This window comes from Cydia splendana, chromosome 13 (assembly GCF_910591565.1).
Source record: "Cydia splendana chromosome 13, ilCydSple1.2, whole genome shotgun sequence".
Classification (NCBI taxonomy): domain Eukaryota; kingdom Metazoa; phylum Arthropoda; class Insecta; order Lepidoptera; family Tortricidae; genus Cydia; species Cydia splendana.
This window is the reverse complement of record NC_085972.1, coordinates 18921106-18935401: the sequence shown is the minus strand read 5'-3', so window position 1 is coordinate 18935401 and position 14296 is coordinate 18921106. Positions and strand designations below refer to the sequence as shown.

The following is a 14296-nucleotide window of genomic DNA, read 5'->3' as shown; positions in this document are numbered from 1 at the left end:
GGCTGCAATACACGGGGATACACTGATTGGACCTGTTTTTTTGCCTCCAACTTTGAACAGAGCTGGATACTTGGAACTGTTGAATACGGAGTTGCAGAATTACCTTGACGATTTACCAGTGGCCGAGCGTAGAGAAGTATGGTTCCAGCAAGATGGTGCACCGGCCCATTCTGTTAACGAAGTGCGGCTAGCCCTGAACGACGAATTCGGAGATAGATGGATCGGCCGGTTCGGACCGCATCGTTGGCCACCACGATCTCCGGATCTGACGCCTCTAAACTTTTTTCTTTGGGGGACTATCAAGGATATAGTGTACAAAACGGAGTGTGACAACGCCGAAGAAATGAGGCAAAGGTTAACCATTGCTTTCGCCAGCCTGCGCCGTAGAAACGTTCGAGAGCGAATATTAGCAAAGGTACACCGACATACTCGCGCACGGGCTGCAGCCTGCATTATTATGCACGGAGGCCACTTTGAACATAGAATGTGAATTTATTCAGTTGTAAATAAAGTAGTTATGATAATAACAACAACAACAACCTCTTTCATAATAAATATCTCTGGTTTCCTTGACTGATAAAAAGGTTTTAGTTTCTTAACACGTTTCACAAAATTATTTTCGAATAATTGGAAACTATTTAAAATAATAAAAAATTACATGTAGGTTGTGTTAGTTGCACCAAATGAACTTGCAAAAATGAAATACTAAGAATAAATCAAGAATAAATACTTCTTCAATACCTACCAAACTAACAAACCTTCTTGCGTGGTAGGAAATAGACAAGACGTCTGATGTTTGAAATTAAATTTTCATTGAACTATACTTATTGAATGTCATATTCTTCAAATAAAAATGTTAGATGCTCGTGGCTATTTAAATTTGTGGGGCTGTGTAAAAGATATGGTGTACCAAACCAAACGGAATGTGAAACTGCGGACGAAATGAGACAAAGGCTAATTGGTGCTTTCTGCGGAGGATAAATGACGAAGAGCATACACTATATCGCATGTGCATCGGCATACTCGGGTACGGGCTGCGGCGGCGTTGTAATACACGGAGGTACTTTTGAACACCGTATGTGAAAAGAAGATAGTATTAAATATTGGAAAAAAGTAATTATCTAAGAAAGTAATAAAATTGTTTGTAATATTTTTGCATGCATTTGATTTATTTGACATTTATGCGTCATTCATACATCATTGCGATACTGTCAACGATCGGAAAAAAGTGTAAAGTCCCGAGCTTTCCCGACGGAGATCCTTAATCTAGCCGTCATGTGCACATGCTATAGGGTTATCACCACAGTTAAAAAGTAGTATTTTTGCAATTTTTATTTTTTACTCAATTAACGATTCTTACCATTACCAATAGTCTCTATATCACTTAAACAACCTAATACTTCCGGGAAGGATCGTCGTGCCTTTCCACCCTGTATATATTTCGGGGATCCCAGAAACGGCTCTAATGATTTATATGAAATGTGCTGTATGGGGGTTTTTGGGGGCGATAAATCGATCTAGCTAGGTCTTATCTCTGGGAAAACGCGCATTTTTGAGTTCTTATATGTCTTCTGAGCAAAGCTCGGTCTCCCAGATATTTTAAAATAAAACCAGAAACAGTTTTATACATAATTTATTATGAAATGTGTCCAGCTAAAATATTTGCAATATTACTGCATAGGCTTTTGATTTCCTGGTTGTCCAAGTATTCACAACCTAGAATAGCATTTCCAACTGCAATTGTTTCTCTCATAGTCTTAGCTTTGATCCAAATCCTGCCGTTCATGCCTGCAGCTAACTCAAATGGCCACTCATTCTTCAGAGACTCCAACAGAGGACAACTAGGATTCAATATCTTCCTAACAAGGTTTAGTGAACATTTAAAAACAAATCCGTCTGTCAATACTCCAAGGCGACCTTTCTTTCCATGAGAATCCACGCACACTAGCTCAGGTTCCATATCTTTGCTGGCAACTAAGGTTTTCGCATACACAACGTCACCAACTTGAACTTCGGGTCTGTTTTTCTTCGTTGCACTTTCAAATGATAGATAGGAAAGCGCGGCTGGGCAACTTCCACCGATGTCCACTCTAAATATGTCTCCCGCTTTTTGAATAACAAAGCCAACTACGTTTTCTCCTCTTGACGGAACGTACCGCTTTTGTTGGTTGTCCACCCAATATGTATTAGGACTGCGTTTTCTCAGAATTCCAGCTTTTGTCATGTAAACTTTGTCCAGTTCGCGTCCCAATCCGGGACCGAGTATAACCTTACTTTTTTCACCCACATTTGTGATTTCTTCGCAATAATCGCCAGGCAGAACAACATCCCCCACTGAAACTTTCATTGTACATAAATTAACCCGAAAAAGTAACGAAATCAATAAAAAACACGCGAGAAACTTTGTTTTGTACCGTTTCACATTGACACTAGCTAGGCAAATATGTGACAGGACCGGACTGACATTTCTGAAGTATTCGAGTTCATAAAATAATCGCTGCAAAATCTGTATACAATGTGTTAAGCGGAGTAATGCCTTGCACTCAAGGCACAGAATAAATAATAGTACTGCCGTACAGAAAGGAAACTTCCTACAAAACCGAAGTTTGACAGCGGTTCAGGGTCGAATCATGCTATTCCTTTCTAATATATGGCACTATCCCTTTCGGCTACTTAGGGTTGTCAAAATTCAAGAGATTATCTTATCTGTGGTCGTGCACGCAAAAGGAAGTCAAGTGGTGCCAACCCTAATAATTGCTCGGAGCAATGCTGAGCCGAGCGGAGCCGAGTTTGGCCGAAGTCAGGAGTTTCGCACCCCTGCTCAAGGCCTATTGACTTCCTTGAAACGATGTGACCCTTCAAAATTTGTACATGTGTTGTCCGTTCCCAGACGAGATTGCCAGTAATTAACATCAAAATATTTTACTACAGCAACATTGCTAGAACTGGCTTTGTCTATAGATACGATTTCTAGGAACAAATCAAATTATTTTGATTTGTATTTTATGAAGTAGTCATAAATAAGTAGTAGTAAATTATTATTTATTTTTTGATATATGTATATTATTATCTATTATATTTCAGTTTGTCTTTGTCTATGTTCATAAAATCTACGAAGGGTAGACGTGCCTCTACCCTCCTTGATAAAATAAAAAAAAATCTTTGTCAATTGGCCTCTTTGATAGGCCTTGATTTGGGTCTGGCCGGTAAGAACATAGACACGATAAAAGTCTGTAATGTCAATGCTGTCATTTAAGTCATTTAATGCAAAAATAGAAATTTTCATATAAAACGATTTATTCACTTGAAATATATTTATTTACCTATTAATTTTAAAAATAAAAACTATTCATATGTACGAGCAACATATCTAAATGCGTCTTCGCACAGACTTAGTTAAATTTAAACCGTTGTCTCTCTTCCTTCCTTGCTGTATGTATCCGGCAATGGCGACTTTATCAACAATTCTTATCCGGATTATGGAAAGCCCTAATGTGTGTGTGGAAACCGTTGTAGTAAATCAGAAACAGCGATAATTTCAAGGTAAGATATATATTAATCTTTAAATAAAAATGAGCGTGCTAATTACCAAATTCAAATATAATAATTTAATCTTTCTATCCCCGTAAGTCCCGCGGACGCTGTATCGCGTCCGAAATTATAATCAAAATTCAACATAGATGTAAAACCCCACATTGTTTAAGCTGGTAACCCTAGGAATTAGACACGTTAGTAATTAGGAAGATAGATTATATTGTTTAATTTTTTGACTATTTTGTTTTAGAAAGTGAATCAGCAGATGGCTTGAGCGTGAGATAATAATATAATCCTGGGCCGTCATATGATTTCTTGGAAAAAGCTCAGAAGGGCACGTATCTGCCGCATATCCAAACTAGTTTCCCGGTGACCAAGAACGCTGCGCGGAGCTGTGAAGCAGAAAATGTCCGATAACCGGATAGATGTAATAACAACTTGTAACCATTTGCCATATCAGTGTATGTATTCATATGTATTATGAAAATATTTATATCTTAATAATACGTAACTTTTTGTTACCTTTTATATTTCACTAATTTCTGAATATAGTACCTAATCATTATCTTTTAACGTATTTTTTTACTTATTTGTGAAATGCTAATTTAAGAGCCCAACAACGTGCACACTAGCGCCACTGCTAAATAATCGTGATTATTTAAATTTAACGACATGTATTTAAAAAAGGGGCCGCTACGGACTGTATTGTGTATTTAGGTACCTTTTGAATACATCAAACTAGATTTTATGTTGCTGGATTCGTCGATCTATGAGCTCAAAACAAAAACGGCCGTTTTAACTTTGGACGGGTAGATTGACGAATCCAATAACATAAAAACTAGTTTAATGTATTCAGCAGTGGCGCTAGTGTGCACGTTGATGGGCTCTTAAAAACCTGACCCCAACAAAAAAGAAAAAAATACAAAAAGAAATTCCCTCTCTGGGATTCGAACCCAGGACCATTAGCTTCCTGAACTGGATTACTGCCAATACCCGCTAGGCTAAACGGGTTGTCAATTCTAATTACAATGGTATCCTACCAGAGCGCTAGTAGTATAAACGAACTTTTGAAAGGGACATTTTTTTGTATGGAGTTATCGTTCTTCTCCTAGTGAGTATTATATTCTTTGCTTGCACTCCTGTAAGAGCAGGATACATTTCTCTATTAGAAGGAGACAGTAATATAGATTTTAAATTTGTATTACCATCTTATTTTAGCAGATGAATGTCTCCCGCTCTTGTAAACTGTTCGTTTTTAAATAATTGCAAGGTGTTTTTAGATAACTCTAGCTCTATGTGTAAACGTTCCGACTGTCACAATGACGTGAACTTTGACGTCTTTGACAGTTTGACACACGTGCATTTGGGCATGGTGTTTATTTACCAGATATCTTGATTTTTAAATGGAATATCGCAATAAAAACTCTTAAAATGCCGGCTACAGTACAAAATGACACTCTTATATACAAAGGAAGTAATTTCTTCCGGCAGCGGTTGCTGTTATCCACTCTAAGTGGTCGTTCCGTGAGGATAGAAGAGATCCGGAGTACACACGACGATCCTGGTTTGCGGGAGTACGAAGTGAGCTTGATAAGACTGCTGGACAAAGTGACGAACGGTACCAGAGTGGAGTTGAGCGAAACGGGCACCTCTGTGTTTTACCAGCCGGGAATTTTGATCGGAGGACAGGTCACACATAATTGTAGCACACAAAGAGGCATAGGTACGTTTTTTCGCATGTTGAGGTATAATCGACAATATTTTGCAAAATCTTTCACATTCTTACGTTTAAATCTCGTATTTCAAGATGGGAACGGAATAAAGAATAAATGGAATTAATTAATCACATGTACAGATGTAGTGCATAATTGTTTTCCATCGTATTTTCTCGGAAACGTTCGTATTTGTCATGCTACTTCAGTCAACCTCAGTACTTTTTTTACCGATACTGACTGAAATAGCAAGACACATTTGTATGTTTTCGTGAAAATACGAAGGAAAATAATTATGCAATACATCTGTAAAAGTATTGGAACTATTGGAATAAAAATTAAAAATTGTTTCATAATTTAATGTCTATACATGATTTTTTTCTGTGTAAGATGTGTGGCTTCACTATTATCATCACACGGATCACACCCTTTTTATTGATATTGAAAATGTGAAATTCAAATCTGAAAACATCATAAGTACATAATAAATACATTTTCATTTGTTTTTAGTTATAGGTATCCTGGTATATTTTTTTAATTTATTAATATACTTGCAGGTTACTATTTAGAAGTACTGCTAGCACTAGGCCCATTCTGCAAGGAACCACTGAATGCTGTACTGCAAGGAGTGACCCACCATGAGCTGGATGTATCGGTAGACAAGGTGAAGGCAGCAGCGTTGCCAATATTGCTCAAGTTTATATTGGTGGACGATGGACTGGAACTGAAGGTGGTTAGGAGAGGTTAGTTGATACTTTTATAAGGCCTCATGTGCACTTTAACTCTTTATACAGGGAAGTTTATACATAAGGCATAAATTGGAACATTAGGACTATGAAGACAATTTTTTTAATATTGTGCATTAAAGTACACTCCTTTTATAAAAATAAAATAAATAGGTATCAATAATTTTGAATCACATTTTTGAACAAAATAAAATCATTCCAATTTCTTATACAGATTATGTACGTAGATTAAAATAATGCCATGTATGGGTGACAGATATCTTCTTAAAGAGCTAAATAAAGTTTCTGTTTATGGAACTAGAGGTTTTGAATTTGCACCCTAGAGTCTGGCTACTGAAATATTACACAAATGTTTGGTGGGAAATTCAAAAAATCTTGGGCTGGTCACACTTTGTGTAGTAGGAATTATAGTTTTGATACTAGAAAATATTTTTGATTTTCTGTGCACACGTAAGGTACCTAAGGATATAAGTTAAATATATGTTGACGTGCATTCAAAGTCAGCTCACATAATTTCTACCACTATGTAACGTACAGTCAACGATAAATACATATGCTAACACTTTCTCACCATATACCATTGTAACAAGGCGAAAAATGAAATGTAGTGTGAATAAGACCTAGCTCGATAATACCGTAATATTAATCCATCACCAAAAAAAATACATAAGTACTATGCCAAATGCTAAATGCTAAGTATCAATATATTTATAGAGCACCAACCTCCTAATTTGTTTACATTTGTTTAGGAGTTGTAAACATTGCAGTTTTTCGTTATACAACGCTACACGTCGACAATTTTTGGCTAGCCAGAGTGTAACTTATGGTAATAGTAGGAGATCCCGCATATATGGTCGACCTTCACCAATAAGTCTAACGGATGAAACTTATATTTTATGAAAGAAAATATATTTAATTACACAAACGGGTCTACCGCGATATAATTTCATTGTTTTTACCTTTAATTCCGACGTTTCAGCTGAGTTGCACCAGCTGTGGTCACGGAAAGACCACACGACGGACGGTCTTTCCGTGACCACAGCTGGTGCAACTCAGCTGAAACGTCGGAATTAAAGGTAAAAACAATGAAATTATATCGCGGTAGACCCGTTTGTGTAATTAAATATGTGTACAAAACGCGAGAGTTTAAAGTGTTAGAAAGAAAATATGTTCCAGAACATAAATAAATAGGGTTGCCTAAAGAAATATGGTTGAGCCAATTTATAAAAAATATTTGAAAAAAACTTTTTTCCGTCAAATTTCAGTGATTTGTCTGACGAACGAAATAAGTTTATCAGTTTATTTATTGCATCCATGGTTACATTTGGTGTTACATAGTAAAAGTAAGTTTCACATGGGCCCTGGTAGGGCACAGCAATAGTCTTAAATCTAAAATAATTATGCTAGGTACTAGACAGTGTTAATGAAATAGGTATATAATTTAGGTCTTATAACAATGGTTAGGAGATTGTAATTTAAATTTTAATAGCACAAATTTATTAATGTCTAGTAGATATTATTGATAATTGAAGTTAACATTGAAATTTTAGGGTAGGTAGGTATATAATATTAATATATTTAATAGTTATGTCAAGATTTAGAAATTGTATGTCACACAATGTTTAATAATCATAATATGTAAAAGATAAATGAAATAAAAATAATAAAATGAGTAATAATTAAAGCTAATAACATTCATGATCATTTTTGTCTTCCAAGAAATCATCCAATTTATAGTAGCACTTGTTAACTAATAAGTTCTTCAACAGTTTATTGAATTGTTTATCTGATGTCTGAAGTTTAATGTCGTCGCTGAGTTTATTGTATATTTTAATGGCCATCATTTTTGGGCTTGTTTTGTGTAGCTGTAGTTCTGAACGTTCGGGTGGCGCCAGGTTATGCTTGTACCTACTTTCATATCGTCGAGGACGGTCGGCAAATTTTGGAAAAAAATGAGGATATTTTCTGACGAACTTACAAATTTCAAATATGTAGATTGATGTTAATGTCAGGATTTTATATTTAATAAAATAGGGTCTACAACTGTCAGGTACTGTGATATTAGCTAGTGTGCGTATGCATTTTTTTTGCAATATGAATATTTCCTCTATATCTGTACTATTTCCCCAAAGGATTATCCCGTAATTAAGCCACGAAAAGGCGTATGCGTAATAAGCCGCTAGAGCGCATTCGAAGTTCGTTGATCGTTTTAACTCTCTTAGAGCATATAAAAATGTCGAAAGTTTACTGGCTAATTTCTGGATATGTGATTTCCAATTGATGTGCATATCAATATTCAAACCAAGGAGGGTGAATGTATCTACACATTCTATTGTTTGTCCGTTAAAGGAGTAATTAATATCTAACGCGTTTTTTTGATATGGTCTAAATTGAATTATTTTGGTTTTTGTGAAGTTGATCTGTAAATTATGGTCTGTCAACCAGTCAGTTAGTTTTGTGAGTATATTATTTATGTCGTTTTGCAGGTTTTGGTCGTTTTGACATAACATTAGAATCGAAATATCGTCTGCGAACAGTATACATAGGTCATCCAAATTCCCAGGGAGATTATTTATATATATTAAAAATAGTAAGCATCCGATACACGATTCTTGGGGAATGGAATGCTGGACTGATTGAGAATCCGATTTAACATAATCAATCATTCCAGTTTGGTAGTCTAGGTATTGTATCTCGACGTATTGTTTACGGTTCTCTAAGTACGAGGTGAACCATTTATGAGCTGTACCTCTTATACCTTATTCGTATAGCTTGTCTAGGAGAATTTTGTATTGTACTCTGTCGTAGGCTTTCGACATATCTAGTAAAATACCGACCGCATATTGTTTGTTATTTAAAATATTTAGCGCTTGGATATATTTATATGTGGCCAGTACCGTTGAACTGTTCCTTCGGAAACCATTCTGACTGTCATTAAAAATTGAATATTTTTCGCAAAATGAGTTCAGACGTTTGCACATTGCAAGTTCGAAGATCTTTGATGAAGTCAGTAGTAGGGCAGTAGGTCTGTAATTGTTGGGATCTGACTTAGTACCTTTTTTTATGGATCGGCTTTATAATAGAAGTCTTTAGTTTGTCGGGGAATACTCCATCAAAAAAGGATTGGTTAACGAGCAGATAATAAGGTAAGGTCAGTTCATCAGCACAGCTCTTAATTAATTTTGGAAAGTTTCAATGCAGAGTATACAACTTGTACAACATAAATCAACTAGGTTGCCTATCTTTTTCTTTTATGGTCAAGGCGACCATATTTCTTTAGGCAACCCTATTTATTTATGTTCTGGAACATATAGTACTTAGATGAGGAACAGTGTTTATGGTTATTGTTGTTATGCCTTGCCTTTGGAATCAAAATGAACTGTGTTTTCTTAATTTTTAAAATGTCTCATTGATCATGTTTGTAAAGTGATTTGAATATTCAGGAGCGCCACCTCTCGGCGGCGGCGAGGTGGTATTCCGCTGTCCCGTGCGGCGCGGCGTGCGTCCGCTACAGTGGACCAGCTGGGGGCTCGTCAAGAGGATCCGCGGTGTCGTTTACGCGCTGCGCGTGTCGCCCACCATGGCCAACAGGGTGGTTGAGGCAGCTAAAGGGGTCAGTATACTTTTAATGGCTATGTAACTAACTATAAAAGTGGAAGCACAGAATAAATAATAGTACTAGGTACAGAAGGTTCACTCTGTAACAAAACCCGTCTATTACGACAGATATGACCGCTAGGTGGCGCAAGCGCGAACAGGCGTCCGTTCCGTAGCGGTGCGCGGCAACTACTATGGCTAGACACCAAAATTGGTGTGGGCCGCATGTACTTGTATAGTTGAATTATCGAGAAGATGGAATTGCATTTGTAGTGGTTGTATGCTGATAGTACAAGAAAATAGAAAATTCAAATATAGAATGCCTGTAAACAAACAATACTACTACATATGCAATTCCACGCTCTCGATGATTCAACTATAGCGAAGCGATGAAATCACGGAGTGAGCCACGCCTGGTGGAAGCCAAAATATTAAGTTGTCTTTGGCATGGGCCCCAATTAGATAAATGCCTGAATTTTATTTAATGCTCAAAAAATATGATCCATTCTTATTGTCTGATTGTACATACATTCAGAGGGACATTTTGATGGTGGATTATTCTGCACTCTAACTTTAGATTAACATGTTTAGTGCCAGCTCTTGTGAATTAATTTATGCTCTGTTTCGTACATAAGAGTAACATTTCTGTTGTTAAAAGTAAATTAACTGATTGCTTGCGAAATAGCTATTTTGATGAACAATAAACTATATTAAGTAATTGTGTGATAATTTTTCAGGTAATGCTCAAATTCCTGCCCGACGTGTACATCAACACAGACCAGTGTCGCGGCCCCAACGCGGGCAAGAGCCCCGGCTTCGGCATCAGCTTGGTGGCCGAGACTAATGAAAAAACTTTCTACTGTGCTGAATCGGTGAGTGTTTTGAAGTCAATAAATTTAAGACGAACTGCATGGTGCTACATTACGACACCAGGGGCTATATATAATAAGCACATTACGTCACTACGTCTAAAATTTAAAGGGCCATATGTACCGTAAAACGTTGTACGATACACGTGCGAATAGGTAATTTGCAACTCGTGTCGATTTAAATAACTATTATGTATATAATACTTAGTATTAAAAGTATCCGTTTTTAACCGACTAGTCACTCTAGTCAGCCTAATCCAGCATTTCCCAGACTATGGGTCGCGACCCATTAGTGGAGTGGGCCCTGATAGGTGGGTCGGAGCCCAGTCAACTTTCGGAACCACTGGCCTGGCGCGGTACACGGGCGATGGGCGGGACACAACACACAATTTATGTGGGTAGGTATATTGTTCATTCTGTGCCTAGATAGAAGCGTCGTAAAAGCTAGTATAAACTCACATGTATAAATTTATTATTTTCTGGATATCTTTTATGGCAATCTATAATAATATAATGGGCATATTTTATTTCAGAAATCATTGGAAGTTGGCAGCGGCGAGACGTCGCTACCCGAGGACTTAGGTCGCGAGTGTGCCCAGAAACTATTGGACGAGATCTATCGCGGCGGCTGTGTGGACTCGGCCTTACAGTGGCTCGTGGCGCTGTGGATGGCGCTGGGACAGAAGGATGTCAGTGTGTGTGTGGTACGTATTACAGATGAGCCATATGAGGACTCTTAGCGTCTGCCACAACGCCACCTTGTGACCTAAATAGAAAACTTATATTTGATATCGACATTTCACCTCCGTGGTACAGTGCACGTACACACTCTTGTGCGTTGTTAGATCTGCTATCTTGTGGCCTAATAAAAACGTCAATAAAAACCGGCCAAGTGCGAGTCGGACTGGGGCATTACATACGCAAAAAAACGGCAAAAAAATCACGTTTGTTGTATGGGAGCCCCACTTAAGTACTTATTTTATTTTGGTTTTAGTATTTGTTGTTATAGCGGCAACAGAAATACATCTGCGAAAATTTCAACTGTCTAGCTAACACGGTTCTCGAGTTACAGCCTGGTGACAGACAGACGGACAGACAGACGGACAGACGGACGGACAGCAGAATCTTAGTAATAGGGTCCCTATTACTAAGACTTATTAACCTATACTCATCTAGATATCATTAAAAATGTTGATGCAAGGGTAAACAGATCTACCGATAAGCAGTTTTGTGAAAATGCGAGAATCATGTACGCAATAAAATTATTTATTCTGTGGACTGATGATGAATTTCATACAATTTTTGATGGATTCAAAAATTAAAATTACTACCTCATCAAGAACCACAATTGGGCGACGAAATGTGACTCAAGAGGGTGCTCAACTGTATAACCAGCTACCTGTAGAAATAAGAAACTTAAAACATCTAAACGTATTTAAGAAAAAGTGTAAACAATTTGTCCAAAATAATATTTCCTTAATATAGTCCATTTAGCCCCATATATTTTTAGTCTAGCGTTACTTTTGAGTTCAAAGTTTTTGTCCTACGCGCGATATGCCGCATCCATCCGATCACACATCAATGCCCTCGTAGACGTGTTATCTACGACCGGCCAGAACAACTCAATGCACACTGTCCTGCTTAGCAACTAAAAATTACCCACAAATTTAGACGATATTATATTATTGTTAATGTTTAGATTAAGTTACTAATAACCTTATCGTTAAATACTGCACGCTAAAACTAACTAAATATGTATATTTCTCATGTAAGCGAATTTAATGTAATTCTTTTGAGAATAAAGATTTCTTCAAACTGAAAATTCTTTCCCAGGTGGGTCCCCTCTCCGACTACACCATCACCTTCCTCCAACACCTGAAAGAGTTCTTCGGCGTAATGTTCAAGCTGGAAGTGTTACGAGCCGATGATGATGATGACAGTGACGATGAGACGTCGACGGCGCAGCGCGTTAAGATGACGTGTGTCGGTATCGGATATGTTAATATTAGTAAGAGGACGTTGTAGTGTTAATAAATAGTTATTATTACATTATTTAATGTTTTTTTTTTATATTAAAAAATACCCTTACTACAATGGAAATCCTCGGGTTGCATGTGATTAACGACCATAAGGGGGTTTTCAGAAAAAAAATGTATCATTTATAGTTCGTTTTATTTAGCATTAAAAATAAGGTAAACAATCTTGATGTGTCTTTTAATTGAAAAACATATTTTAAAAATAAGTTACGGCAAATATGTAACAATTATGAATCTAATACGATCATTTATATTCTTCTGCTTTCATAAGTAATATCATATCATATCATATCATATCATTTATTCAGTAATAGTCATACATTGTCATTTATATATACAATTCACTTAATGAACTAAGGATAATATAGAATTAACTAAAAAAATTACATGTCAATTTGCATAATAAAAGATGGAATGTTCATATTTTTATATAAGTAAAAAATTAATAAATGTCAGGTCTTATTGCTCTCGTTAATAAACTCATTTAGGGAGTAATAGGCCTTCCGAACCAATAAACATTTCAAGCGCGAGTTAAAACCCGAAATGGTGTTCATGTTTTTAATGTCACATGGGATGTTATTGTAAATCTTAATGCCAACTACGTGTATACTATTGCCAGTCTTCCTAAGGCGATGAGTGGACTGGTCCAAGTCATGCTGGCGAATGTCCCGGAATCTTTTGCTGTTCCACTGTTTCTTAGGGAACGAAGACAAGTTCGCTCGGACGTACTTTGCCACCTCGAGAATAAACAGGGAGGGGAGTGTTAAAATGCGGAAATTAATGAAAAGTTGGCGGGCAGGTGTATCTGGGGCAACTCTCGCCATTGTCCTAATAATCTTTTTCTGAATGACAAATGGCCGGTCTCTGTCTGCAGCGAGGCCCCACAGCTCTAGTCCGTATGACAGGACTGAATGGACATACGCGTAGTAGGCCTTGACAATGTTTGGGCGTGACAGGTTGGGCACAAGGCGAGAAATGACGAAATGTGCAGAACTTAATTTGGCGCACACCTTATCGATTTGACATTGCCATTGAAGGCCTCGGTCAAAGATGAAACCAACAAAACATGCGCTATTAGTTGTCGGCAGGGGCACATTTTGTACATTTACCTGCATAGGCTGTTTACCTATATTATCGGTAGAAGTAGCTACAGGTTGTTTAAGATCGAACTCTAACAGCTTTGTCTTATCCAGATTTAGGATCATTCCGTTTGCCCGAAACCACCCTAAAAGTCTACAGGTGACAGATTGGACGTTCTCGCACAGTTGTGCCCTATTTTCCGCGTTTACTATAGCGCAAATATCGTCGGCATACATGACAAAATCAACCGTAGGTGAGTCATAGGGGAGATCGTTCATAAGTAGAACAAACAGGTTATTGCCTACGTTAGACCCCTGGGGAACTGATCTATCACCGATCGGCTCAGCTACTGACCTCTCACTATTCACCTCCACAGCCTGATATCGATTCGCTAAGAAGGAAGTAATAATCGCGAGTGGTATACCACGGACACCATAATGCTCGAGTTTGTTTGCGATAAGTCCGTGGTCTACCAGGTCAAAAGCGCGCGATAAGTCAAAAAATACGGCAGCCACCCGCCTCCTGCCTTCTAAGTGACATAAAACGGTACGTAACAAATGGCGTGCCGCACCCGTCGTCGACCCACCGGCCTGGTAGGCGTATTGCTGTCTGCAGAGGCTGTCCCTTTTTCTCAAAAAACCCATAAGGCGATCACAAACCCCCAACTCGAACACCTTTGAGACTACAGGGACCAGCGAAATAGGCCTATAATTTTTTAGTTC

At 37.6% G+C, this 14296-nt stretch overlaps 2 protein-coding genes across 2 annotated transcripts; one reads left to right on the top strand and one right to left on the bottom strand.

The window, feature by feature from the left end:
* Positions 1–1619: 1619 nt before the first annotated feature.
* On the bottom strand, positions 1620–2427 carry LOC134796605 (exosome complex component RRP40). The gene has a single exon (XM_063768776.1). The coding sequence runs from the start codon at positions 2345–2347 to the stop codon at positions 1637–1639; it is 711 nt and encodes a 236-aa protein (XP_063624846.1). The 5' UTR covers positions 2348–2427; the 3' UTR covers positions 1620–1636.
* Positions 2428–4873: 2446 nt separating this feature from the next.
* On the top strand, positions 4874–12510 carry LOC134796261 (probable RNA 3'-terminal phosphate cyclase-like protein). Its single transcript, XM_063768304.1, has 6 exons — positions 4874–5257; positions 5804–5989; positions 9436–9605; positions 10327–10461; positions 10992–11162; positions 12292–12510. Exons 1-6 carry the CDS (start codon positions 4966–4968, stop codon positions 12481–12483), a joined length of 1146 nt encoding a protein of 381 aa, XP_063624374.1. The 5' UTR covers positions 4874–4965; the 3' UTR covers positions 12484–12510.
* The last annotated feature ends 1786 nt before the right edge of the window (positions 12511–14296 follow it).

What these genes read in the sequence shown, in the direction of transcription:
- LOC134796605 (XM_063768776.1), bottom strand. Translation starts at nt 2,347, where the DNA reads ATGAAAGTTTCAGTGGGGGATGTTGTTCTGCCTGGCGATTATTGCGAA.
- LOC134796261 (XM_063768304.1), top strand. Translation starts at nt 4,966, where the DNA reads ATGCCGGCTACAGTACAAAATGACACTCTTATATACAAAGGAAGTAAT. An exon ending in TGGTTGAGGCAGCTAAAGGG is followed by an intron (nt 9,606 to 10,326) that starts GTCAGTATACTT and finishes ATAATTTTTCAG; the next exon opens with GTAATGCTCAAATTCCTGCC. An exon ending in CTTTCTACTGTGCTGAATCG is followed by an intron (nt 10,462 to 10,991) that starts GTGAGTGTTTTG and finishes ATTTTATTTCAG; the next exon opens with AAATCATTGGAAGTTGGCAG.